This window comes from Nipponia nippon, unplaced genomic scaffold (genome assembly GCF_047370975.1).
Source record: "Nipponia nippon isolate SJK-2023a ecotype South Korea unplaced genomic scaffold, ASM4737097v1 scaffold_9, whole genome shotgun sequence".
In the NCBI taxonomy this organism is placed as follows: Eukaryota; Metazoa; Chordata; class Aves; order Pelecaniformes; family Threskiornithidae; genus Nipponia; species Nipponia nippon.
In genome coordinates, this window is record NW_028262413.1 from 49,596,206 (window position 1) to 49,619,898 (window position 23,693).

Consider the following 23,693-nt stretch of genomic DNA (forward strand, 5'->3'; position numbering starts at 1 on the left):
TCACCGGGAGCGGCCGCACCGCACCGCGTCGTGAGGGGCGCGTTGGCGTTTGCTCGCCGCAGGAGCGCGGCCGAGCCGCGGGGGTGGCCGCGATGGCGGCGCCGGTCCGGGCGGGCCCCGCCAGCACCGCAGCAAATCCGCGGCCGCCTAGGCCGGCTTCTGGGTTTGGTATTCCTCACCGCGTTTCTTTCTTCAGTGTCTGTCGTTATGTGTCGGTGTGCTACCGATGCCAGTTTTACCTTTCTCCATTTATTATGTATTGCTTTCCCTTGCCTTTTCTCTTAACCCAGGTAGTCTTTTAATCAAAACTGCCCACTTTCAGAATTGTGGAGTTATCTAATAAACTGTTTTTTAGCAATCTCCTTTTCATTTTCTTTTTCCTGTTTTTGGCAGTGTTTTTCTTCATGCGTATTTTTATTCTTCTTCATTTAGAAGAAATCAGTGTTAAGTATCAAGAACAGCGGTCTGTCCATTTTAAACATGTCCTTGGTTCGTGATCAGCCCGCCGCAGTGAGGCCTGAAATGCAGGAAGAAGAACTTGCGTTACGCTCTTGCAGGTATGAATAAGTTCCTAGTACGTGGCCTCATTTTCTAAAGAATTTTTTCTTTCAATACGCTCTCTGACACGTGTACATTCGCTTTCTATAGCTATCTTTATGTGTAACTTGGGAGCCCCAGCAGTAGCGTTCTGTTGTGTATCAGTATAATAAAACTATCCTCTTTATATTGACAAAGCTTCTATTGTCTAAATAAAGACCGAGGAACTTGGCTAGGCACTTGTCGTTCATCACCGACGTAAGTGTCACAGCGCACAAGTGGCCCAGGAAAGCTGTGCGCCGTTCCTGCTTTTAGGAAGCTGTATTTGAGGTTTAGCACTGCTGGCTTCAGTCTTGCAGCGCTGGAGTTAGCGGCAGCCCTTCCCGTGCTCCTAAAAGGCTTTGGTTCAATCCCGTGCTGCTGACCAGAAGTTCCGTGCCAACAGGTGGGCTTCGATTAATGCTGAATTTAAATACTATTTTCAGTAAACTATAAAGCTAAGCATGCTATAGCTAGCTTATAGGTAGTTAAATGTAGTGATGGCTCAATAATTGACTAAAAAATGTTTAGTCTGTCAATACATAATTTAGTGGAATCTTTGTACAGTACTATTAATGTAACGCTTTTATTAATGTAAATACGTACTACAGGTTTAATCTGTTAGAGAAATCTTGAACCTAACCACAGTCGCCTTCTGCAGCCAGAAACTACGCTCACAGCAGCATTCCTTCACAGAAAGTGAAAACCCCAGGAGCCTTCCTTGAGAACAGGGCAGGAGCAAAGGGTGTAAAATTTATTAGAGCAGAAGGAACTTTCCTTTATCAAAGGCGGGGGTTGTCGGGGGAGCTAATTTTTGTGGAAGTGAATTGTTGGAAGTGAATCATACTAGGGGTAAGATTATAAGTAACCATGAAAGCAATTTAAATGGAGAGATGGTGGCTTTTTCATCACTGGAGTCCTTCTTTGACGGTGGAAGTTGCGGCTTTGATGCGGTGCTTGGTATGTGGCCAGTGTGGCAGGCTCGGTCAGGCGAGATGTCTCACTGTGTCTTTGCTTTACAATCTGTAAATCTGGCTCATCCCCACTCGCTTGCTTCCAGCTAAATGTTGTGGTCTGCTCAGGACTTAAATTACTTTATTGGTTCCCCAAGTGTCTTTAGGTAGCCTACATGAGAACAAGTAGAGAGGAAACAAAACAGTGGATAAAAAGACCAGGGGTATGTACACAGACAAAATGAATCTTGGATTACCCAGGGTTTTTTTCTTTGTTTTGTTCCATTTTTCCAGGTAGCTGTGGGCCTTCCTTGGGCCTTCCAGGTCCTTCAGGAGAAACTGTACCTGGTGCGTGGGGACAAGCGCACCGTTTTCCAGTTCAAGAAGCCTTTTTGCCAGTAGAGAGCTTGCCCATGTTGCACTGTCACGAGGGGGGAAGGAGAGGATTTTATCATGGGTGCTCAGAGCAGGGAGACTGCTAACTTGCCTCCAAAGAGGAAAGACTCCTGTGCTATTCCAGCAGCCTGCTGCTGTGCCCTAGCGTCGTGTCATGGCTGTCAGCAGACCTGGGCAGGATTTGTGCTCCATGCTCTTATGTCACTTGCTCTCCGGCTTCCACGGGGAGTCCCGCAGATGGTGCACGTGCAGGGCAGTATCCAAGGCACCTGCTGGGCCGTTTGAAGCGAGGTCAGGATGCCAAAGTAGAGCCTGGAAGCAGAGGGGATTGAGGAGGCCCATTCCGAAAGCCTGACTTCCCTTTTTCCTGCCTGGCTGGTCTGGTGCAGCAGAACCATGTGGGATGGGGCGGTCTGCATTCTCTGCCCCGAGTGTGCAGCTGCTTCCCTTGGGGTTTCTGCAGAGCTTCGCACAAAGTTCCCTGCTGCAAGCGCGGGCGGATCAGGGCTGTGGGAGTGATGTGGGCTAGCACCGAGGGTGCAGCTGCGAACTTGCGCTGGGGAGGGGCAGGGCAGAATGTTTGTCTCTGTGTTTCTTTCTTTTAAGACCAGGGCAGTAACTTGTCTCATTTGACCACTGTGACTTTGATCTGATGCTGGGAGCCAAAAGGCAACTTTTGCTGTTGGCAATCCGTAGCCTAACATACAACCATATACAAAAGAGTATCATCAAGTATATGAGCAGTAGGAGTCTTTTACATATATATACACACACACATCTATCTTTCAATATATATACGTAAAATACATATACTTACTCAATTGAGACAGCTCCATCTGGATTCCTCCAGGGCATTCTGACCCTGTATGCACAGAACACGTAACTAAGCTGGGTAATTAGAGAAGACAGCAAAAATGAATAGGGATCTAAACCTTATTGCAGACATAGGGGATAAGAGTTAAACCTATCTGGGATAAATGGGGTCCAAAGGGAAAGGCCATGATTGGCTGTCCATGACTGAAGTACAAAAAATAGTATGAAGAAAAAAGCGATTAATAGGGATGCAGGATGCCAAGATGCAGAGTGGCAGCAGAGGTACCTTATTGCAGCTGCCTGAGAGTTTCCTGTGCGCTACAGAGAGAAAAAGCGATGGCTGGGAATGCCCAGTGCTAAATGGAACCCAGAGCAGATCCTACTCCATCGTCAGGCTTTGTTTTGCCAGAAATGAGGATACATGCGAACAGTTATTCAGTGGAAGGTTGTTTGAATACGCTATTATTTCCCAAGCTTTTCTGGACTGCAAGACTGCAACGCTTTGGAAAGGCAGGTGTGAAAACTAGATAGACTGTCCTGTTTGGAGAGGATTTGAAGAGGTTAGAGATTCCTTACGTTCCAGTGGCAGCCTGCAGCGAGGTTATCTTGAAGTGACTATAGAATCACAGCGTCAGAGTCTTCAGGTGTTCTAAACCTGTATTTTTTTCAGCACCATTCACAGAAATAATCTTTCTTATAAAGGAAGCGGCTAATAAATACCTGCAAAAGAACAGATAGCAGTAGTTTAAATAAAGGACTGAATTTTGGAGCTCTTGCCCAGTGATTAAGCATTAAGGTCAAGTATTTCAAGAATTTTTTTTACAGAATTGATCACTCAAATTTTGAAACTAGAGGAAAAATAAGTACCTCTGTAATGCTACTCGTAAGGCAATCTGACTAGTGTCTATTCAACGTTAAAAAAAAAAAAAAAAGACAAGACAAGAAACAGGAGAGGCAATAAATTAAACCCACAGATACACAAGCCCTAACAAACCACAGTTAGCAGAGACAGTAACAAAGACCAGAAATCTTAAATCAGGGGAGCCATTACAGGAACCACTGAACTATAGCCTTAAAGAGGTGCAGCCAGATTCTTTGATGATGTACGATAATTGTGGTTTATTTTTCTTATCAGAATGGGTCTTACAGGAAAGAATAAGTTTATGAGATTTTTTTGAGGGAGGATTGTGGGACTGTGCAGAAAATACTGGGGCATTTTTAGGGGGAACAAAACCAGTCCTGCACTCCACAATGTACATATAAATATTATTTTAAGTGTCTTCTCATTGTTTAACTGCAGAGTGGCCACGTGAAGTAATGCAAATAAATGTTAATAATTAGAACTATAACTGTTTGTTATAAAACCTCTTGTTTTGTAATTTATGTCTGGCATTCACCTATGTAGTTATTTCTGTAACTGTTGAACGGTGACATTAATAATCAATAAAACCAGCTTTCACTTAGTCTCCCTTTCGTACAGACCCTTTAAAAAATTTATGCGAATATACTTTTTCATGGACTCGCAGAATCATTGAGAAGGGACCTCTGGAAGTCTCTAGTCCACCCTTGCTTCCTCATCACAGGGCCAACTCGAGCGGGTTGCCCAGGACTGTGTCTCCTTAGGCGTGAAGTATCTCCAAGCACGGAGACTCCACAGCTTCTCTGGGCAACTTGTTCCAGCGTTTGACCACCCTCAGAGTAAAAGTGTTTCTTCTTAGGTTTAAGTGGACGTTCATGAATTTCAGTCCATTGCCCACTGGTTCCTGTCCTGTCCTCCAAGCCCGTACATGTTGCTCGGTGCTTCGCTGAACCTGTTCCGTTATGTTCAGGTCTTCCTTGTCCTGGGGAAGCCGGAACTGGAGTCAGTACTCTAGATGTGGTTTCACCAGCGCTGGGAAGAGGGGAAGGATCGCCTCCCTTACCTGTTGGTGATGCTTTTCCTAACAGAGGCTATTGGTCTATGGAATTACTTAATTTGTGCTTAAGTAGTAAGCTTGTGCCCTGGCAGCAAAATTCATGGGACGTTAAAACGGACACGTGGCGGCATCTTCAGTACTCTGACTCTTGTTCAAGAACTAGGCAGAGCAACAGTAATAGATGAGCTTAACACGCGCTGAGGGGAAGGGAACTTTCAGGGCACGATTATCGCTGTGGCAGAGCTGCTGAACGCTGCTGCTGTCGCATGCTGATGTTTTGGGGCACCCCGCTTCAAACCGTGGCTGACGTTTCAGGTGAGCTACCATAGCGTGGTCAGCAGAGCCGTTTAGATGGAAGGGCAGAGCTGTGCCTGGCAAGGCCAGGCTTTGCTACTGAGGAGAGCTGACGCAGCTGGGAAGCCCAGCAGGAGAAGAGGGCCTCCGCAAGCTGGCCCAGCAGGGTGTGTGGAAGGGGCCGGGCTGATCGGGCTGCGCTGTACGCGCGGGCACGGCGGGGCTGCGTGCCTAGGGAGGCCGGAAGGGTGAGGGTAGATGCAGGGTCTGACCGGGTTGACCTGGGCTGCGTCCCTCCTAACAGGGCGGGCAGAGCTTAGGCCAGAGCTTAGCCAGGCGATGCGAACGGGGCTGACGGGAAAGCTCAGGGCCGCGGGTGGGCCAGCGCCAGGGCGCTGTGAGGCGCACCCCGGGGAGCGAGGCGGGGGCCTGCGTGGGGCAGGACCGGGGTCCGGCGTGGGACGGGGCCGAGCTGGGGCGGGCGCCGAGTCCGGCCGGCGCCGCCGCTCTGCCGGGCAGGGCAAGCTGCCGCCCCGCTTCGGCAGCGGGTGAAGGTGGCGGAGGCGGCCAGGGTGCGGCCGGGGCGGGGAGAGGGAGCGAGCGCAGCCGGCGGCTCCTCCCCCGCCGCGCCCGGTAGGGCAGGAAGAGGAACCGCCGCGCCCGCGCCCAGCTCCCGGCCGGCCCCGGCCCCGCGCAGCGCCATGGCGGCGGAGGAGATGGACGGGCTGCCTCTGTCCCGGCCCCACTATGGCTGTGAGTACCGGGGCGCCGGGGCTTCGCGCGGCCGCCCGGCAACGGCCCGCCCGGCGCCGCCCTGCCCGGCCCGGGCCGCGCCGCCCGTCCCTTCCAGCGGCCGGCGCTGGGAGTGGCGGCTGGGGCGCCGCAGGCGCGGGGGGAGCCGCGGGGCCTTGGCTCTGGGACGGGCCCGCGGGCGCGGCGGGCCCCGCCGGTTCTCCGCGCCGGCCCCGGGGCGCGGCCCGCCGTGCCTCCCGCGGGGTGGGCGCCGTGGGGCGCGGGAGCTCGTCCAAGCTCCGCGTCCCTCCCCGGGCGTTAGAGAAGAGCGCTGGGAGACGGCGGCGGATGGGCAGCGCCGGGGCGTCCGCCGGCTCCCTGCCGCGGGCGGGCTCCGAGCCTCGCCCAAGATGTCCGCCGCGGGCGGGCGGGGAGCGCGGGGCGGGGGCGCCCCGGCAGGAGAGGGGCGCGGGGCCGCGGCCGCCCCTGCCGTCCTCCTCCCCCGTATTTCGGCGACGGCAGCGGGCTTACCGGGCGAAGCGGGCGTTCGGTCGGGCCCCTCCGCCGCCTTGTCACACGCTGGCTGCGGGGAGGGAGGCTCTGGGTCAAGGCGTCCGCGGTCCGCGCCCGCTTGCGCTGCGACACCGCGGCAAAAGCGAGGAGAGGCGGGGAAGATCGCGGCGCTGCGGGCGGGGGGCGGCGGCGGGTGGGCGCGGAGGCGGGGCCCCCTCTGCTCCCGGAGCGCTCGGCTCTCGCAGCTGCCGGCGGGGCTGGGGGAGTCGGAGGGGTGGGTGTCCCGCGGTGCTCCGGACGGGCCTCTCGGAGACCCTTTGCCGTCTGAACCGGGATCTTCTTCGGTCCCAGGCGCCGTAGTTGATGCCTCATCACTCGCATGCGTTTGTTGAAGGCGTTCTAGGCGTAAGCTAACCCTTGATGAATAACGGGGTGAGGCGCTTCCGATGTGTCAAGTCGGTCCATGAAATCTAAAACGTTGTGGGTTTTCTTTTTTTTTTTTTTGAGGCGTTTAGCTGTAAGGGTGGAAGGAGCGGGCTCTTTCACTGAGGCTTCAAACCCGCAGAATCTGGGCGATTTAGGCGCGTACCCCACGGCGGGTCCTCAGCTTGACTCGAAGAGGACGTGCGTGGGGTCTGAATGGTTCCCTTTCAGATGAGGGTTGTGAGCAGCGTTTCCATCTTTTTTAAAGATGCACTAGAGAGATACAGAAGAGATTATACGATGTGAATGTATATTGTTGTCCTTCCTTAATCTCTGACTACCAAAATCGGAGGATAGATGGAGGGACGTGTGGTCACTGACGTGCTTTTGAGGAAGAGAAGGGCGAGGCTAGAAGAAAATAAGAAAACGAAGGACTGTTTCTAAGAACTTTGAAGATGGAAAAAGTTGGATCACGGTCAAATTGAGAAATCAGAAAGAGGGAAGACAGCAAGTTTATGGGATAAGGAAACAGGGTCTCTTCTGTTGATTGTAAAGAACAGATACATTTGGTCCTTCCTTTTTCTGAATCAAATAAAACCTGTGATGAGTTTCCGTGGGAAAGGTTGGATCTGATTTTCGATGTGCCTGAACAGTTACGTTCAGCCTTCAGCCACCTGAGAATGTGTTTTGACTATTTGCAGCTGTCTTGGATAACGAGAGATTAACAGCAGAGGAAATGGATGAAAGACGGCGCCAGAACGTAGCCTATGAATACCTCTGTCACCTGGAGGAGGCAAAGAGGTAAGAGTAAGTGGTTTTGAAACTGCTGGTGCTTTAAAAGAAATTGTGGTATTTGGTAAGGGGAATAATTTGGATGCAGCTTACCTCTTCTCTGTATTTCTTAGTGGCTATATAGATTAATTTTAAAAAGCAAACCCCCCCCCCAACCCCCCCCCCCCCCCAAAAAAAAAAAACCCCAAACCAGCCGACCCCTGATGTGCTTATCTAGCATGTTCTTAAAGAGTTTCTGTGACAAGGGCTCCGTAGCTCTAGTGCTCCAGTATTCCTAGCACTGGATGGGTTCTCCCTGTTACCTAACTTTCATGTGTCGTGGTGCAATATTACCTCGCTACCTATCAGTGAACATGAAGAACAGGTTATTCTCTTCCTCTTGACTGCAGCCTCTTAGAAATTTAAGTTGTAAGAGTGTATTTCCCTTGCATTTATCGTCTCTTAGACTGAAAACCCAATTCTTGCATATTTCTCTGTGGCTCCTATTTAACAGATCTGTAGTACTTTTCCCTGGATTGTTCTGACTTCTCTCTGCTCACTCCATGTCTTTCTGGAAGTGCACTGCCAAAACAGACAAAAATTTTCCAACAGGAGTGTTAACATACATACTTACAAGAGCATGAGGATTATTTTTTGTACCCTGATAGGTGCTAGTATTGTCCATTATGGCATGGTATCTACATTTTTGTAATGGTATGATGTAGTAGAGTTTTGCTGAGTTGCCGCCCTTTTCCTTGAAGGTGTGCTGCTGAAATTTCTTCCTCATCCTGTGTTTATACAGTCTATCGTGCTTTCCTGAGTGTGTTACCTTTCAGTTGATCCTGCCGAATTTGATTTTTCCGATTTTTGTTTAATATGTCGAAATAATTTTGATCTTATTCCTGTCCTCCAGCATGTGTGTAGCTTTTGTGTCATCTCCGTGTTTAACAAGCGTGTAAGCATGCTGTATTTATTCATTCAGACAATGAAAGTATGATCAGAACATAGTAGATGCTATATATCTGCTATTAAAGGAAAAAGAGCCAATATTAAAAACGAATGCATGAAGTCTTACTGCTGGTATTTTTTAAATCTTTTTGCAAACATTCAATCCTATGTGCTGTATGTGGAGAATAGGAATGAGACAGACCAGTTTGTCTGCTGCTTCCCTTCATGGCAGTTGGGTCTTTTCACGCCTTTGTATAAATTGATTTTTTTTTTTTTTTACTTGAAACTTAAAATGTTTTTTTTTGAAGCTGAGATTGAGACCAAAGACAGGTTTTTCAAGAACAAGATTAAAGAAAAAGAGGTGAGGCAATGTTTGTATTGGTGACTCCCCCTGCCCCCAACACTTTTGAAAGTAAGGCTAGTGTTTCAGTTTGCATTTTGTAATTAGTCGGGAAATGGATTGTGAGCATTTTGTAATTAGTCGGGAAATGGATTGTGAGCTTAGCCTTTCCTTGTTCCCGCACAGATCTAGGCAAATTAGCCAATGTGTATGCCACAGAAAATAACTTCTGGAGCAGTAGAAAAGTATGGAGTGTGTGTAAAAGCATGTTCTAAAGAGTCAGCAGCATGTTTTGTCATGGCTCGCTGAATGCTTCGATCTGCCTTTGGCCTTCAAAAGACGATATGGATTAAGAGCCAGAAAACTTCCTGTTCCACTGGCTGGGTGATGAATTTTGGATAAATCCATGTAAGTCTTCCCCAGCAAGACGGATGTGTTCCACTGTAGTGATTTTGTTGGGGAGGCAATGCTGAGATTCTACAAGTTCACTGCTGGCAGAGTATAAAGAAGAACTTTATTCCAGGATTTTAATAGTTTACCCTGCCTTACCAAGAATGTGTAGTATATTTTTGAAGGGGCATGGAGCACTCGGTTTATGCTATAGTCTTTTAGGTGCTTCCTAACAATTGTCACTACTGTGGATTCACAGAGGCTGCTCAGTTACTAGCAGATAATAATTTTCTGTCCATACAGATTTGGATGAGGTTTGAAGTAGTGAGAAAGATCTGACTATATGTTAAAATAACTCCCTCCATTTCAATCCAAAATCTTTAGGATCAAATGCTGGGTGACAAGGAGAGATGAGTTGGGCTGTAGTCACTGTCCATGCTTGAAGGAGCAGCAGATCCATCACTCGTGGACTCTTTCTGTCATTGGCCTCAGAGTAAATGCTTTCCGAGGTGCTTGTTCCCTGTTAATTCCATGTCCAGATTTGCAAAAAAAATTCAGGCAAAAATACCTAACACGGCAACAGCTTTAATATTTTCATTAAGCTCTTGCTTAATCATGGGGACTTACTCTTTAGATAAATCATCTTTGACTCTAAAGTTTCTTGGCCATCTTACCTCTGCTTCTGAGTATTGCCTTGGTATTGATGAGGCTGAGCAGCTGGCCATTTGATTTTGCTGCACCTTGTCAGAAATAAGGTGTTTTCACTGTTTTGTCTCGGAACGAGCCTTCAGATGTTTCAAATAATGCATAGTGGTTGCCAGTACGTTTTGTGAAGAATGAAGCGACAGCCGTGCCGCTCAACATGCAGGTAGTGGTGTTACAGCCTTCCTCGTGTCCACCTCGGCAGTCAGAGCACACACTTGTTAAGTGGAAAGTCTGCTTGGAGAGCTTCAAATACCCCTTTTCCAACCCTCAACCCGTGTTTGCTTAGCGGCCTGCAGGCTGTTCATGCACACGTGAGTGGGAATTCCTGACTCTGGAGCTGAAGCCATACCACTTTGCATAAGAGTTAAAGATTAAATGACCAGAAGGAGGGGAGCAGACTCCTTAGTTTAATAATTAAGATACACAAGTGAGAGCAGAAAGGCTTGAGTTCATGGTCTACTCCCAAGAATTTTTTTTCCTCACTGAGCAGTCCTTTTGTCAATTGTCCTTTGACTTTTTTTTTATTACTACTAGTACAGCCTGAAAGAGGGCTATTGGCTGCGTTGTTGGAAAGGAGTTTGTTTAACAACAACTAAACCAGGACTGTAAGAGATCATTATATTTAATGAAGTTAATGTCCTTCATGTGAGATTTTCTGTATTTGGCTTCTTTGCCAGTAGTGTAACTGAGACGTAACGCGTGAATTAGAAACTGTAGCATTTTGCTTGTGCTATTGATTACAGTGCCTCAGAGCTATGGGTATGGGTAGGAGGGTTTATACTCTTTCTTCATAGGGAGAGACTTTCAGATTGGAAGTTATATCTATAAGGAGAAGAGGAGGACCTAATAGCAGAGGAAGGCATCTGGTGCGCCCTGTGTCACACTCTGAGAGGCTGAAAAGGTGAAGGTTGTAAAGTTGATGGTGGCTGAGGCAGGGCGGGAGGCGGCTGAAGAACAGCTCTTAGCGGCCCCCTCCTCCCCCCCGTAATCATATTATCATGTTACATTATAATACTGCATTCAGACTCTGTTGTTTATGTTCAGTTTTTCTGTAATGTAAAGGCACCTAAAATGATGTGAATAATGTCATGCTGATTTGCATTGCATCAGCATTGTCAGAGGTTTGCGATCCCTTTAACCAAGCAACAACTACGGAATCTAGAAGCAGAAGTGATTCCCCCCCCCCCCCCCCAAATGTTAAAAGAAGATGGTAAGATGAAAATCGGCTAGCACCTAATTTCATACTGAAATGAAAAATCCGGTAAAGTCTGGATTTCTGAACTGTCTCATGTAAGAGCACATATGCGTTAGCTTTGAGTATTTCATGAAGCTGTTTGGACTACCTGTCTGCTAAGGAGCATACGTCAGAGGCGTTATCAGAGGAATATCAATAACTTGTACTTATTTAACAGTATTCCAGCCTGTTTTGTTTTTTTTCTTGAGCTGCCACTGTTGTTCTGTTGTTATTGAGCAGTTTTGGACTTCAGCTACTAATGTGCAACAGTCTTGTGAAAGAGGCGTTATTCTTGCTGGTCGGAGAAGGGGAGGCAGAGTGTGCAACTAAGTTGCTCAAGATCATGAAAGACATTGAAATGAAAATTGGAGCCAAAATGAAGATTGTCAACAGAGGGATTCCTGTACTGTACTTGGACCAGATACCCCTTTCTTGAATAAAAATGGCTTTATGAATAAGTGTTATTTGATACTTCAAATTTGGTGTTTTATGTTTGGTGGGTTGGGTTTGGTTTTTTGTTTGTTTGTTTTTTCTGTCTCCAAATCACAGTAGTCTATACAGAAAAGCTGTGGCAGTGCAGACAAAAGTGTGAGAAGTACTCTGTTCTGTCGTGACGTGGCAGCTTGTGCTCACAGAAGGGTAAGGATATACTTATCTGGAATAGAAGCAACCTGAGAGAGCTTCTTTTTGTGGTCCTTATCTAGAAGGCAGGCTGGTGCACTAGAATATTCTTCATCTGTGCTGTGTGATAGCCTTTTTTCCTACGTGGGTTACTCGTTGGGGTAGTGTGGCATTTTCATGACGAAATTAGCATTTATCAATTTGGCAAAGGCTTTTTCAAGCTTTGTCTTTCACTGTGGAGTATTTTAGGTTCTCCCAGTTGGAAACTAGAATGTTGTTGGCTCTCTTGTTTCCGTAGCTGGCTTGCTGGGTGATGGCACCGTGCTTTTTTAGTGCCCGGATTGCGTGGCTTCCAATAACTGTATAACTTCCACTGTGCCTGAGCAGCGTGTGTGTTCTTAGATGCATCAGGATGGAATCTGACCATGTACTTTTTTCTCCTTTTTGGGGTTTCTTGTAGAAGATGTTCCCTATTGAGCAAGAAGAGGATGCTGCTTGCTCTTTATTGCTGATTTAATCGGTTAAAGATTGAAGTGTACTGTCTGTGATCTTGTGGTAATCCCCGTCTTTCTGACAGGCTGGAGGATGGCTTACTGTAAACTGATGATACCATTGAGAGAAATGACCATCTGGTGCCTGTGGGGTAAAGTCTGAAGGGTCTTTCCCACTGATAGCTTTTCTGTGAGAATGACTTTCCCCTCTCCCTCGTGCATGCTCTCTCTCTTTAAAGTGGGGAGCAGTTTTTTTGACTGGGGTGACTTGTCTGTGTCTTTAAGCAAAAAATAAGCCTAAATTGTTTGTCAGGTGACCCAGTTAAATTTTGTTTCCTAGAAGATGTTTAAAGAAAAAAAATCTGGTCTTTATCTTTTTGGGTTTCCCGCTTTTAGTTTGAAAGTGTTTGGATGGATATCATTGTCTCTTGGAATTTGGTGTAGTCATCTAAGAAAGATCTGCTTAAACAGGTTTCGTCAGAGGTGCAGGGTGCCCGGAAGAATGAAGAGGAAGAATTGTAGAGAACACCACTTTCTGGACAGGATGGACACATTGGGGTTAGTGCTAGATAGGAAGCTCTATGCAGCTTATTCTGTGAGTAACTTGTAAAGCTGGTTCATCAGTGTCTGTAAAGGTGCAGATATCAGTTGTTGAAGGAGCTCTTGTTTGAAGATAAAATATTTAACATTGTACACTACAGCTTAAATCTGCTCGTGAAGGAAATGTGATAGTTGCTCTTTCACACAGGATTGGTATCAAGAGGCTTCCTCGTTGCAAATCAGAGATTTTTCAGAAGGGCGATAAATTGCATTGGTTCCGTTCTCTTATTAACCTGAACTTGGAAAAATTGAGGTAGTTTAGTTAAAATGTGTCTTACGAGCCTCTGTTAAGAACAGGGCTGAGATAGAGAGGTACCAGTAAGGCAGTTTGAGAAAAGCAGGATTAGGCTTTCTCGCTTACTTTTTCACGGTTCTCAGTGTGCCTCAGATAAGCAAGTCGTGTGCAGAATATCTTATTTAAATCCTGCTTAAATTAATCTGCAAATTAGATACAGGCAAGTTTCCCGTGGGTTTTGAAGCTGTAGAGTTAGCGCACTGCCTGTTGGAGGATTCCGAGGATGGTAGTAGCAGGCTCGGGAGTGCCACGGTCCTGGTGATGTGAACAAGAGCTGCAGTTGAAGAATTTCCTTTTTTTTTTTTTTTTTTTTTTGCTTTGTTGTGTTGTAAATCTCAAGACAGCAAGAATCGTAATGTAACTCTGGAGTCCCTCAAATAAAAAGAAAGGTGAGGATTATTTTGGGTTTATCTCTGAGCTCATTCCTTTTTGTTTTCTTCCCTGCCCCCCCCCCCCCCCCCGACTTCCGCTAAACCTGACTTTGTGGGATGGAGTCTCTTTTAGCTTTTAAAGATATTTCTATTTGCATTCATGTTCTAATGTCCAGAGTGTATGCAGCCCAGCTGCAGTTTAGTATCCTTCAGTGATTTATGAGCAATTAATTGCATTACCTCAGAAGCATAGGCAATTATTGCAACTTTGCAAATAACAGAAAAAGAGAAGATAATGCAGTGGATCTTAAACAGTTCACAGACCAGATATGAAACATATTCTGTAGTTATGATATGTGAAAGCTATTTCGCCTTATGCAGGCCAGCCTGCATCTATATTTAATCCATCAGGTCATAATGGTCCCCTCTTTAATAATTGCTGGTCAGTATTGCATGCTGGAAAAGATCTAAAGACGGAATTAGTTATGTTTAGAAAGCGTCTGCAGTAATTCAGTCGGCAGCTTGTAACGTAGAACCTAAGAAAGTGTTCCTCTTATGATGAGGTCTTCAGACTTAGATGGGAGGCAGTCTGAGACTTCTGAATGATGTCTGTCAGGTTTGCCCATGTTTTATTTCAAACGTATAACTCCTTTTTGGAGATCTTTTGGTTTTATTTTCTAACTTTAGAATGAGGCCTTTTTTCTTTTTCTTTTTTTAAACAATTTGTAATAATTGAAGTATGATTGTATTTTTACAGTTGCAGAGTCAAGAGAGAAATAAGCTCATTCATAAACTGATGTATACGTTCGATATATTTGTATGTGAGGAGTCCTGATATCTTCATGTATAATCCAAGTCATAAAATTACAGGAACTGGCATTTGGCCGAAAAGGACTTCTGTAATTCCCACTGGAAGTGACCCCTCTAGATCAGGTGACTGGGTGGGAAGGTCACTAATTGACATAGCAGAACTTACTCTGACGTGGCATAAACAGGCTTCCTCTTTTTATTCCAGGCTAATCAAGACTTTTCTGTATTTCCTTGTATTTCCACTTTATTCCCACTTGTAAATTGAGTCAGGTACTGTTTTTTGGGTTGGTTGTTGCGTTTTGGGGTTTTTGTGTGTGTGTCGTTTTGTGGTTTGTTTTTTTGTTTGTTTGTTTTGGGGTTTTTTTTGTTTGTTTTCTGCTTCTGTCAGATACGATGCAAGTCTCATGTTAGATTGTAACCATGAATATTCATAGATATTTTATTATCAGTAGTGGTAAGCTGAAGTAGCTGCTGTTTAGCTCTCACCACCTCATCTGGGGCTTCTTATCAGCTCCTGTTTGGACTTGAGGAGGCACTTCTCTGCAGCTCCTGTGCTGTTTGGTGGTGACCTCATGCAGCTGGCAGGGAGTGCCTGTCTGGACTGGAAGTGTCTTCAGAACTGTATTTTTCTGAGAAGTGGGTGGAGAGAGGTGGGAGGAGGACAGTGGTGGAGTACCACCATCTTTGCCTCACTCTGAATACTTTTTTTATGACTCACTGGAAATAGTAATGAAAGGCAGGCCAGGAGGAGAGAAACAGCTGTTGGCACAGAATTAAATTCAGAGACCAGGGTTTTGCTGTTTGGACGGTGGTTTCTGAAGGAATATTGTATGTAATGCAAGAAGAGAGCAGCCCAAAATAACCAAAGCGAGTAGTTGTCACATAACAGTTCTTGACTGTCAGGTACTGTGGAGTGCTTCTTATAACCCTTATTGCAAGAAATCAACTTAGTTTTGAGGTATGATAACTTTAGCGATGCTATACCTTCCAAGCATTTAAGCCTGTTTAGTTTCTAGTGGGAAGTGATCAAGGCAATTAGCTTTGGCAACGGAATGGTTGAATGTGCCTTGAAAAAGACTTTTGCATATGTGATAATTAAGTTCCTCGTGACTATGCACTTAGTACTCATCTGAAAGCTCTTCAGGACTAATCTTTTTGGCAAACATGGCAAATATGATAGGATCCCCATCAGCAACAGCAGCTAAAGTAATTTTTACCGTTTGTTGGCAGTGTTTGCAATAGAACAAAGAGAACCTCATATTTACTTTTACGGGGGGGGGGGGGGGGGGAGGATTTAAATGCCAGAATATTAATATGGTCTTTGGTTCAGCTGCATGTTGCCAGGGAGGGTACATCAGTCATTGGGAAAAATCTGGCGTATGTTACACACTAATCCTTTGCTTTTTGGTATCTTTGAACTGAAAATGTCTCTGTGGCTAACGAGAATGTTCTGGGACCTTTTAGCTGTGGGCAGCACTTGTTTTCCTAGCTCTTCATTTGAGAGGCCGCGTCTTTTCCTGCACAAACTGTACTGAAACGCATTTAAATTTCCACCTACTTCTCTAGAAGAGAACACTCCTGATGTGATAAATTTATTTCACTTTGTTGTTACCTCTCTGAGACATCTTCTTTCATCTTCTTGGGTGATTCCTTGATTTATTCAGAGTTGGTAGAACGAGTTATTTTAGAGAGATGGTTTTGTTCGGGGTTTTTACATGGCTGGCTGATGCCCTTTGCTCAGGTGAATTGGACGAAGAGCTGAGGCTGTCTGCAGGTCTTCTCTTCTGATCCTCTGTGAGAATGTGTGCCAAGTCTGGGATCGTAACTGAACTAAAAATGTTTGAGATTCATATGTGGAGGCAATGATCTGCTGGAGTATGAGATCCCTTTTCTTTCAATAAAATGAATAGTATGAGTTGTCCAGAAATTGCCATACCTGTGGTGTTGGCAATACTGAGCAGTGCAAAAGCTTTTAAGCCATATCTTGGTACAACCTTTCAGATGGCTTATGCAGACACTGTTGGGGGCAAAAAAAAAAGCACTGCCCTTTCATTCTGGCCACTTTTTCCTCTGCTGTGACGTTGCTGTGGCCATGCATGTTCTCCTTGGCACACCTGTAGGGAATTGCAATAGAAGGGCTAAATGGATGTGAATGGAAGCATCTGGATGTGGAGGCACTACATGCAACAGGGAAAAGGGCTGTTGGAATGACCTGTGTTTCAAAATGCCTGGATCAGCAGCTAGTCATCAAGACTACAGCGTGCTTGCATTCAGTCTCACAAGACACACTTTGGAGGCAGAGCACAGTGACCAAATCCTGGTGAGTCACGGAGGTGGCACAGGACAGAAACGGTCATCACCGTCAGCTACAGAAGGGTGTGAAAAGCCCTATTGGTAACCTGTAAAATCTGCATGTGGTTGCCAACTGAGGAGGAGCCCAGGAGATGTGAGGAGAACTTGACAACTGGTGTCCCTCACCTTCCACATCAGGGCAACAGATACTGGACCTCCTAATGCTCGTTGTTGGGCCAGGTGTAATGGCCTGCTGCCGGGTGGGCAGATGAACATCCTTCTCCTGGTTGCCTGATTGCTGGACAGACCTCCTGGGGCACCAAATGCTTTCTGGCGCTTGTGAGTACGAGATTGAGTGAAACCTGTTTTGTTTTCAGTTTTTATGTCACATACAATCAGCTTCCCCCTTCTATAAGGTCTGGTGTATTTTGCTACGTTGTTGGTACAAGGGTGTAACTGCATTTCCTACTCGCCTGCCACCGTACAGCTTCAATAGACACTGGCTTTAGACCTAAGTTGAATGCAGGAGCTTTTTCTTCTCTGGGGCAGGTGGCAAAGATTTAAATTTCTGTTTCAGCTTTTTAGATTTCTCAAAATTATTTGAGTTGAAATTGAAATTAATGCTGCTTTTGATAGAGAACTAGATAAGAGAATTACAAACCAATGGACAGTCAGAATGTGCTTTAGGGAACAGATCTTTTTCAATAGAATATTTCAAATTACAATTCTGATTGTTTTGTGGCAATTACTGGTGTAATTTTAATAGTTGTAAAGGTACCTGACTTAATATGTCATACTGATTTGAGAAAGCCCTGTGCATTTACAGGTGTGATTTCAGGTTTACCTGCTTTGGAAGACTTTTAAGGGGCTGATCTTGAACACTGTATCTCTTGAGAATTATCTCGTTTCCCAGGATGTCAAGTGTTACCCCACTGCGGAAGCCAACTTGCCTCCCCCCCCCCCCCCCCCGATGTGAATATGTTCTGCGAAGAGCGGAATTCTAAATAAGTATTGTTGGTGCCTTCCTTTAGCTTGGACACCTGCTGTCTGGAATGTGCCGGCGTCCCTCAGTCCGCTCTTGTGAGCCTTGTTTCTGTAGGGCGAGTTGTCAGGCAAAAGACGGTAACGTTTGAAATTCTGTCTGTCGGTGCAGGGTACTAGACAAGATGGGGGAAAGCCAGTGACGTCTTACGCAAATATTGACCCCGAGGGCGAGGGAACCTGGTGGGGAGTTAGGGAAAGGGAGACGGGTTTTCTTTCTTGAGGTTTTGTTGTTCTGAGTGGAATGCTTGGTATTCTGAAAGTCTGTGTGTGATGTAATTTGCCATTTTTGTAGTATGAATAGAACGGCTGCTGAGCGGTGTTGACTGGCTCTTTTCCAGCTTCTGATAGGCGGTCATACCGTGATCGCTGACACGCAGTTTGACAGAGGGTTCTGCCCTCTTCTCCTTGAAGTTTTTTCTACTGTCTACCAGATTCTTGCCAAATTTTCCTGTTGCAGCAGCCAGATGAGTAAGATGTTACCGCAACCTCTGTTGCTTGAGGAAGATGATATCGTTTACTGCATGTCAGAAATCCTTTGAAACAAACTACTCTCCACTAAAATAAAAGTCCTTTTCAGCACAGGGACGGGTGCGTTATGTTATGGGTCCTTGGTTTTCAAAATGTAGATATCCAGGAATTGTGAAACTAGCTAATTAACTGCCAAAAACTGAAGCATATGAACATTTTTGGGTCTTTGCTGCTGCAGTCTGTTTTTCATTTTGGCTTTGGTAGATCAGGTGCAAATTTTCCACTTATTTTCTTGGGGACAAAACTGTTATTTTACCTTTCACTTGCCCTCCAAACTACTGAAAGGAGAAGAGAAAATCTAACTTTTCCAGTCTTTCCCCAGGCATTCCTTTAAAGGATTAAAAATGCCTGTACATCAGCAATACATGCTGTGACAGCTTTTTTTTTTTTTTTTTTTTTTTTTGGAACTCAGACTGGACAGCTTTACTTTATGTGACTTTTGCATCAGCATTATGACATTTGATGGAGTTAGACTGTAAAGGTATCTAATGTTGATTTTTTTGAGGCTCCAGGTAGTGAGAGGTCAGCCAATATCTAGGTGGATCGTTCCAATGGATTAAAATTTGTGTGCGTTTTCCAATAACAGTTTTTCCTGCTTCAGCTTCTAGCTGTTGTTTCTTATTGTCTTTGTCTAGTTGGGACTCCTGCTCTTGCAAATACTCTATTTATATTGTTACTGGTTAAGAGTGATTAAATATTGTCTACTAGCCAGTTTGCTGACCTGGCAAAAATCATCTGTTCTTGTCCTTGGGATGGAGTGTGGGGACAGTCTCTGTCAGGCGATGGGGCTGAATCTGCTTGCTGAGACACATGGGCCTCTGGAATGCAACAGAAGCAGCTGGAGTCTGTTGCTGCAGTCAGAGAAGGAGATTTATCTTTTGTAGGTGTGCCCTGATACTGCCACTTTTTTCTCTGTGCAGTTTTGAATTTATCATCTGTGCCTGGGCAGTTATGCCTGTTCTTGCTTCCTGCTAGTTTATTACTCTGGTCACATGGCTGTCTCTCTTTGGTTTCCCCTCTCTAGTCTCCTTTTTCCAGTACATCAAATTCAAGATTGTGTTTGTTTTTACCTTTGTCATAAGTAATAAAAAGTAATAATTTTTTCACTTGCTGATCACTACTTTCGCTTGGCCAAGGACAGTAGCTTTGATCAATTCCTGTTCCATATCTTCCTCAAATAAGGTCCCTCCTGAAGGTGATTTCTTTTACCCCCAGCTGGTGTAAAGCTTCTGCCTTTTCCTCTCTTTAATGCCTTCTGCAGCAGTGTCTACCATCCTTCACTGGATTTGAGTGCGCCAAGGTAGGGGTGGTTTTTTTTTTTGCTTTTTGGAGTATGCTTTCTTTGTCCAGTGCTCACCTTTTGGTTTTTGTTGTGTTGCATGTTTTATGGCATGTTGTGGGCTGTCTGGGGCAAGGAATGGCTTGGACGATAACATGCTGAAGCACAATGAATGGCTTGTGGATAACTGTTTTTGTGTACCACAGTAAATAATAATTTCCTTGTCTGGCTGCTCTGGAGGACCACTTTATATGTCTAGTGGATGGGAGGGGTTTCAGAGAGGAGTCTTTTCCTGTTGTGGGTTGGCCTTGGCTGGCTGCCAGGTGCCCACCAAGCTGCTCCCTCACTTCCCCTCCTCCACTGGACAGGGGGAGAGACTCAAGAGGAAAGACTCTTGGGTTGAGATAAGGACAGGGAGAGGTCACTCAGCAATTACTGTCACAGGCAAAACAGACTTGGGAAAATTAATTTAATTTATTTCCCAATCAAATCAGAGTAGGATAATGTGAAATAAGAACAAATCTTAAATAACCTTCCCTTCATCCTTCCCTTCTTCCTTGGGCTCAGCATCACTCCTGACTTCTCTAGCTCCTCCCCCTGAGCGGTGCAGGGAATGGGGGCTGTGGTCAGTTCATGATGTGTTGTCTCTGCCGCTTCTTCCTCCTCACACTCTTATTCTGCTCCAGCACGGGGTCCCTCCCACAGGAGACAGTTCTTCACGAACTTCTCCTGTGGGTTCTTCCCACAGGCTGCAGTTCTTCATGAACTGCCCCAGTGTGGGTCCCTTCCTTGGGGTGCAGTCCTTCAGGAACAGACTGCTCCAGCGTGGGTCCCCTGCAGAGCCACAGGTGTTGCCAGGAGCCTGTTCCAGCACAAGCTCTCCATGGGGTCACGGCTTCCTTCAGGCACATCCACCTGCTCTGGCGTGGGGTCCTCCAGGGGCTGCAGGTGCATGTCTGCTCCACCATGGACCTCCATGGGCTGCAGGAGGACAACATGCCTCACCATGGCCTTCACCACAGGCTGCGGGGGAATCTCTGCTCTGGTGCCTGGAGCACCTCCTCCCCCTCCTTCTTCACCGACCTCGGTGTCTGCAGGGCTGCTCCTCTCGCATATTCTCACTCCTCTCTCCTGCTGCAGTTGCGCAGGTTTGTTGTGTCCATCCGTCCCCCGCTTCTTAAATCCGTTATCGCAGAGGTGCTACCACTGTCGCTGATGGGCTCGGCCTTGGCCAGCGGCGGGTCCGTCTTGGAGCCAGCTGGCATTGGCTCTATCGGACACGGGGGAAGCTTCTAGCAGCCTCTCACAGAAGCCACGCCTGTAGACCCCCCTGCTACCAAAACCTCGCCATGCAAACCCAGCACGCCTGTGTAGACATAAGCATGCCATGTGAGGATACTTAGGTTCTTCCTGGCCGAAGGGGAGATTAAGGCTGGTACTAGGCCCACCTGTACTAAGAGAATCTCTCTCAAAGCTAAACAAATTGTTTGCGTGTTTCCTTGATACGTGGTGTGCTTATGCAGCGTTGCCCTGCTTGGATACACAGGGGTTATCTTGCCTTGGTACCGAGTGCTAAAGGCAAAATGGAGAAGCGAAGTTGGATTCTGCTTGTTGTGTGTTGTCTGTGTCGGGAGCAATGCAGGAGCTCTGCCTTTCCTCTTCCGAATTACTGCGGCGTGCTTCACTTGAGGCTGCAGCTTTAAGCGTCGCATCCTCTGTGCTGGCTGTCCGTTTCTGGGTGAGGTCTAAGACCATGTGGCTAATGGTTAAAAGAAAGAAATGAGTATGTTAGGTTACAAAAGACTTCTTAAAAGACCTTTTTAAAATTACCTTCTGTTTTGTAATTTATTGCGGTATATAGAATACTATCTTGGTTTGGAATGTTTTGTTTAGAGTCATGTAAATGGTGGAGACATGAGGGGAAAAGACACAAGAAAGGTTATTTTAGTTAAGTCCAGGAGCAGAATGAGGATTTTTCAGTTAAAAAATAAAGCTGACATAGAGCAACAGCTTCAAAGATCTAAAAAGGTCTAATGTTATTTAAGAGAAGTTCTTGCAGGTTAACAGCTGATCTTCATTGATTACTGCAGGAGGTAGAAATAGGTGTACCTAAGTACTACTGAAGGTTTTGCTAGGTGTCTGTAGACATCTCTGGTTACATGAATACAGGTAAAAGTCTGATTTAGGGTGACTAAAACCAATCTGTTTGTTAATTGTAGTTAATACTACTTTTGCCTGAGTGTTAAAGCAAAATGTATTTGTTAAGTCCTATGTACTTTCTGTGTGTGAGTTACAACTAGTGAAAGCAAATCTAAAGCCCATTTTTATGCATTTCAATAGTTCTGTGATTCCCAAATACATTTTTGCAAATTAGATAAACTCACAAATGTAACACCCTTAAACTGCTGTCGAAAAATGTGACATTCATAAACTTTTGTCGAAAAGTTTCATCAATTAAACATATGCTATGTACAATAATTTAGTTAAGTATGAATAGATAGAGCGTATTTAATTGAGCACTCAGTTACCTAGTTTAATAAAAGGCTATGTTTATTCGCATCTCTCTTACTGGCCTCTGTCAGAGATGGGGTACTGGGCTCTGTGGGGCAGGAACGTTTGATCTGGCACCAGGAACAGGCGTAGGGGCTGCTGCTGTCATCCCTGCCTGCCTTGGTGATAGCCTCCTGGATTAAATGTGGCTGAGGCAGCTGGAAGGCATTGTCAGCAACTCTGCTCACCGGATCGCTAGACTGGGTAGTCATACAGTGCAGGCAGATGCTATCAAAAAGTACAAAGAGAACAGAAGTCAGCATAGAGCGGTTGCCTAGGGAAAACAGCAATTTGGGAGGCTTGAATTTTCTAAAGGTATTTGTCCCTGCCCCTTTCTGGCATTTGGTTGCTATGCTTTCACCTCTAGTTTGTAACTTCTGTTGTGCATTTGGGAATGTGGTGTGACTGGGGGGGGGAAATAAAATCCTAAGGAGATATTCCCGCCCCGCCCCGAAATTCTCCATGGGCAGGAAAATGTTAAGTTGTAGTAAGTGCTTGGGTATGCTGCCTGCCTGCCTTGCTGGTTTTGGCTGCCTGTCTGGCGGATTTCAATGCGAGAGAAGAGCAGGGAGCCAACAGCGAAGCCTATTTGGTACATGGCGGTAGCTGTACTGTTTGGGTGAAGTTAAACTTTGGTAATCTTTACCAGCTAGTTTGGAGATGTAAGCAGTAAACGCTTGCAGGAACCTTTTCCTTCAAGAGCAGTAAGCAAAAAGATTTCTTATTCTGATAAATGGAAGTGGGAGAATGCAGTGCTGTAGGTCCAGTGTAGAGCTTGGAATTACAGCGGGTTATTTTAAGATATGGTGTGCTGTAATAGTTTGAAGGATGGACTTCCCGGTCTTTCTGTAGGTGATTGTGTTTAAAGAACTGTGTTTAGTTCCCTGTGAGGTAACAATATCCCTAGTGATCTCAGCCTTGATGTTCTGGGATTAGAGCATTTAACCATCACTTGAAGGCCTGCTCTCGCAAGAGCTGGTGTAGGATCCCAGCCTGACCTGCAGCATTAGGTGAAAGGATGCTGGTGCTCGTGTATCACAATTCCACGCCCTTCCTAGGGACTTGCCTCTACTTAAAATCAAGGTGGTTATTTCCTTAGGGAATATGTTGGCAGTCCCTTAGCTGACTGAGTGCTGGGCACGTTTGGAGTAGGAGCCTCTCTCTGAGGCCACCAGGATGTCACTTCAACAGTGGGATGAGTCGCAAGGCTCTCAACCTTTAGAATTTTTTTTTTCTGAGTTGTATTTTTTAGCATGAAATACTGTTAATCACTCTTTCTTGAACTATGCGCATTCAGGATTTATAAATAAGTTCATCGTCTTGGACGCCATGAATGCTTTATCTTCAAGAGGCTGAAGGACTCCAGTGTGATCCATTGCCTCTTCATTTTCCTAGCAGAGGACACCTATAGTGTTTATGTTGACACACAGGTGTTTGTTGCACTTCTACAAGACTGCCAGTATTCATTCTGCTGTGAATACCTTCCAGGAGTACAAATGACTTTGGTGTTTTTGAGAAAGATCTTTGAAGCTTTGTCAGCACTTTTGCTAAGCACTACATGTAGCTTTTGCACAGCTTCCAAGTTCCAACCATAGTTAATGGTTGAACAGCTCTTCAGTCACCCTTCTGACACCCTTCTGACGGTATCCAGGTGCCTCTGCAGATCCCTGTGTAGGCTGAACAGTGCTGCTCGGAGTTGCCTACATTTTAAATGTTAGGGGTGAACACTGGAAGGGGAAGCAGCTGGAAATAACTCTGAAGTTGTTCATGGCATTTTCAGTACATCCATTCAAATGGCACCTTTTCTT

At 45.8% G+C, this 23,693-nt stretch overlaps 1 protein-coding gene and 1 long non-coding RNA gene across 2 annotated transcripts in view; both read left to right on the plus strand.

The window, feature by feature from the left end:
• Positions 1–34: 34 nt before the first annotated feature.
• On the plus strand, positions 35–2,747 carry LOC148050351 (uncharacterized). The gene is made up of 3 exons (XR_015701208.1): positions 35–168; positions 433–557; positions 1,824–2,747. It is a non-coding gene; the product is annotated as an uncharacterized LOC148050351 (long non-coding RNA).
• A 2,795-nt stretch (positions 2,748–5,542) lies between these two features.
• IQGAP1 (IQ motif containing GTPase activating protein 1) overlaps positions 5,543–23,693 on the plus strand; it is a 77,254-nt gene continuing 59,103 nt past the window's right edge. Inside the window, exons 1-2 of the mRNA XM_087743049.1 lie at positions 5,543–5,701; positions 7,318–7,417. Of these exons, the coding sequence (XP_087599175.1) occupies positions 5,650–5,701; positions 7,318–7,417 (152 nt within the window). The 5' untranslated portion in view covers positions 5,543–5,649. The remainder of the gene's footprint in view (positions 5,702–7,317; positions 7,418–23,693) is intronic.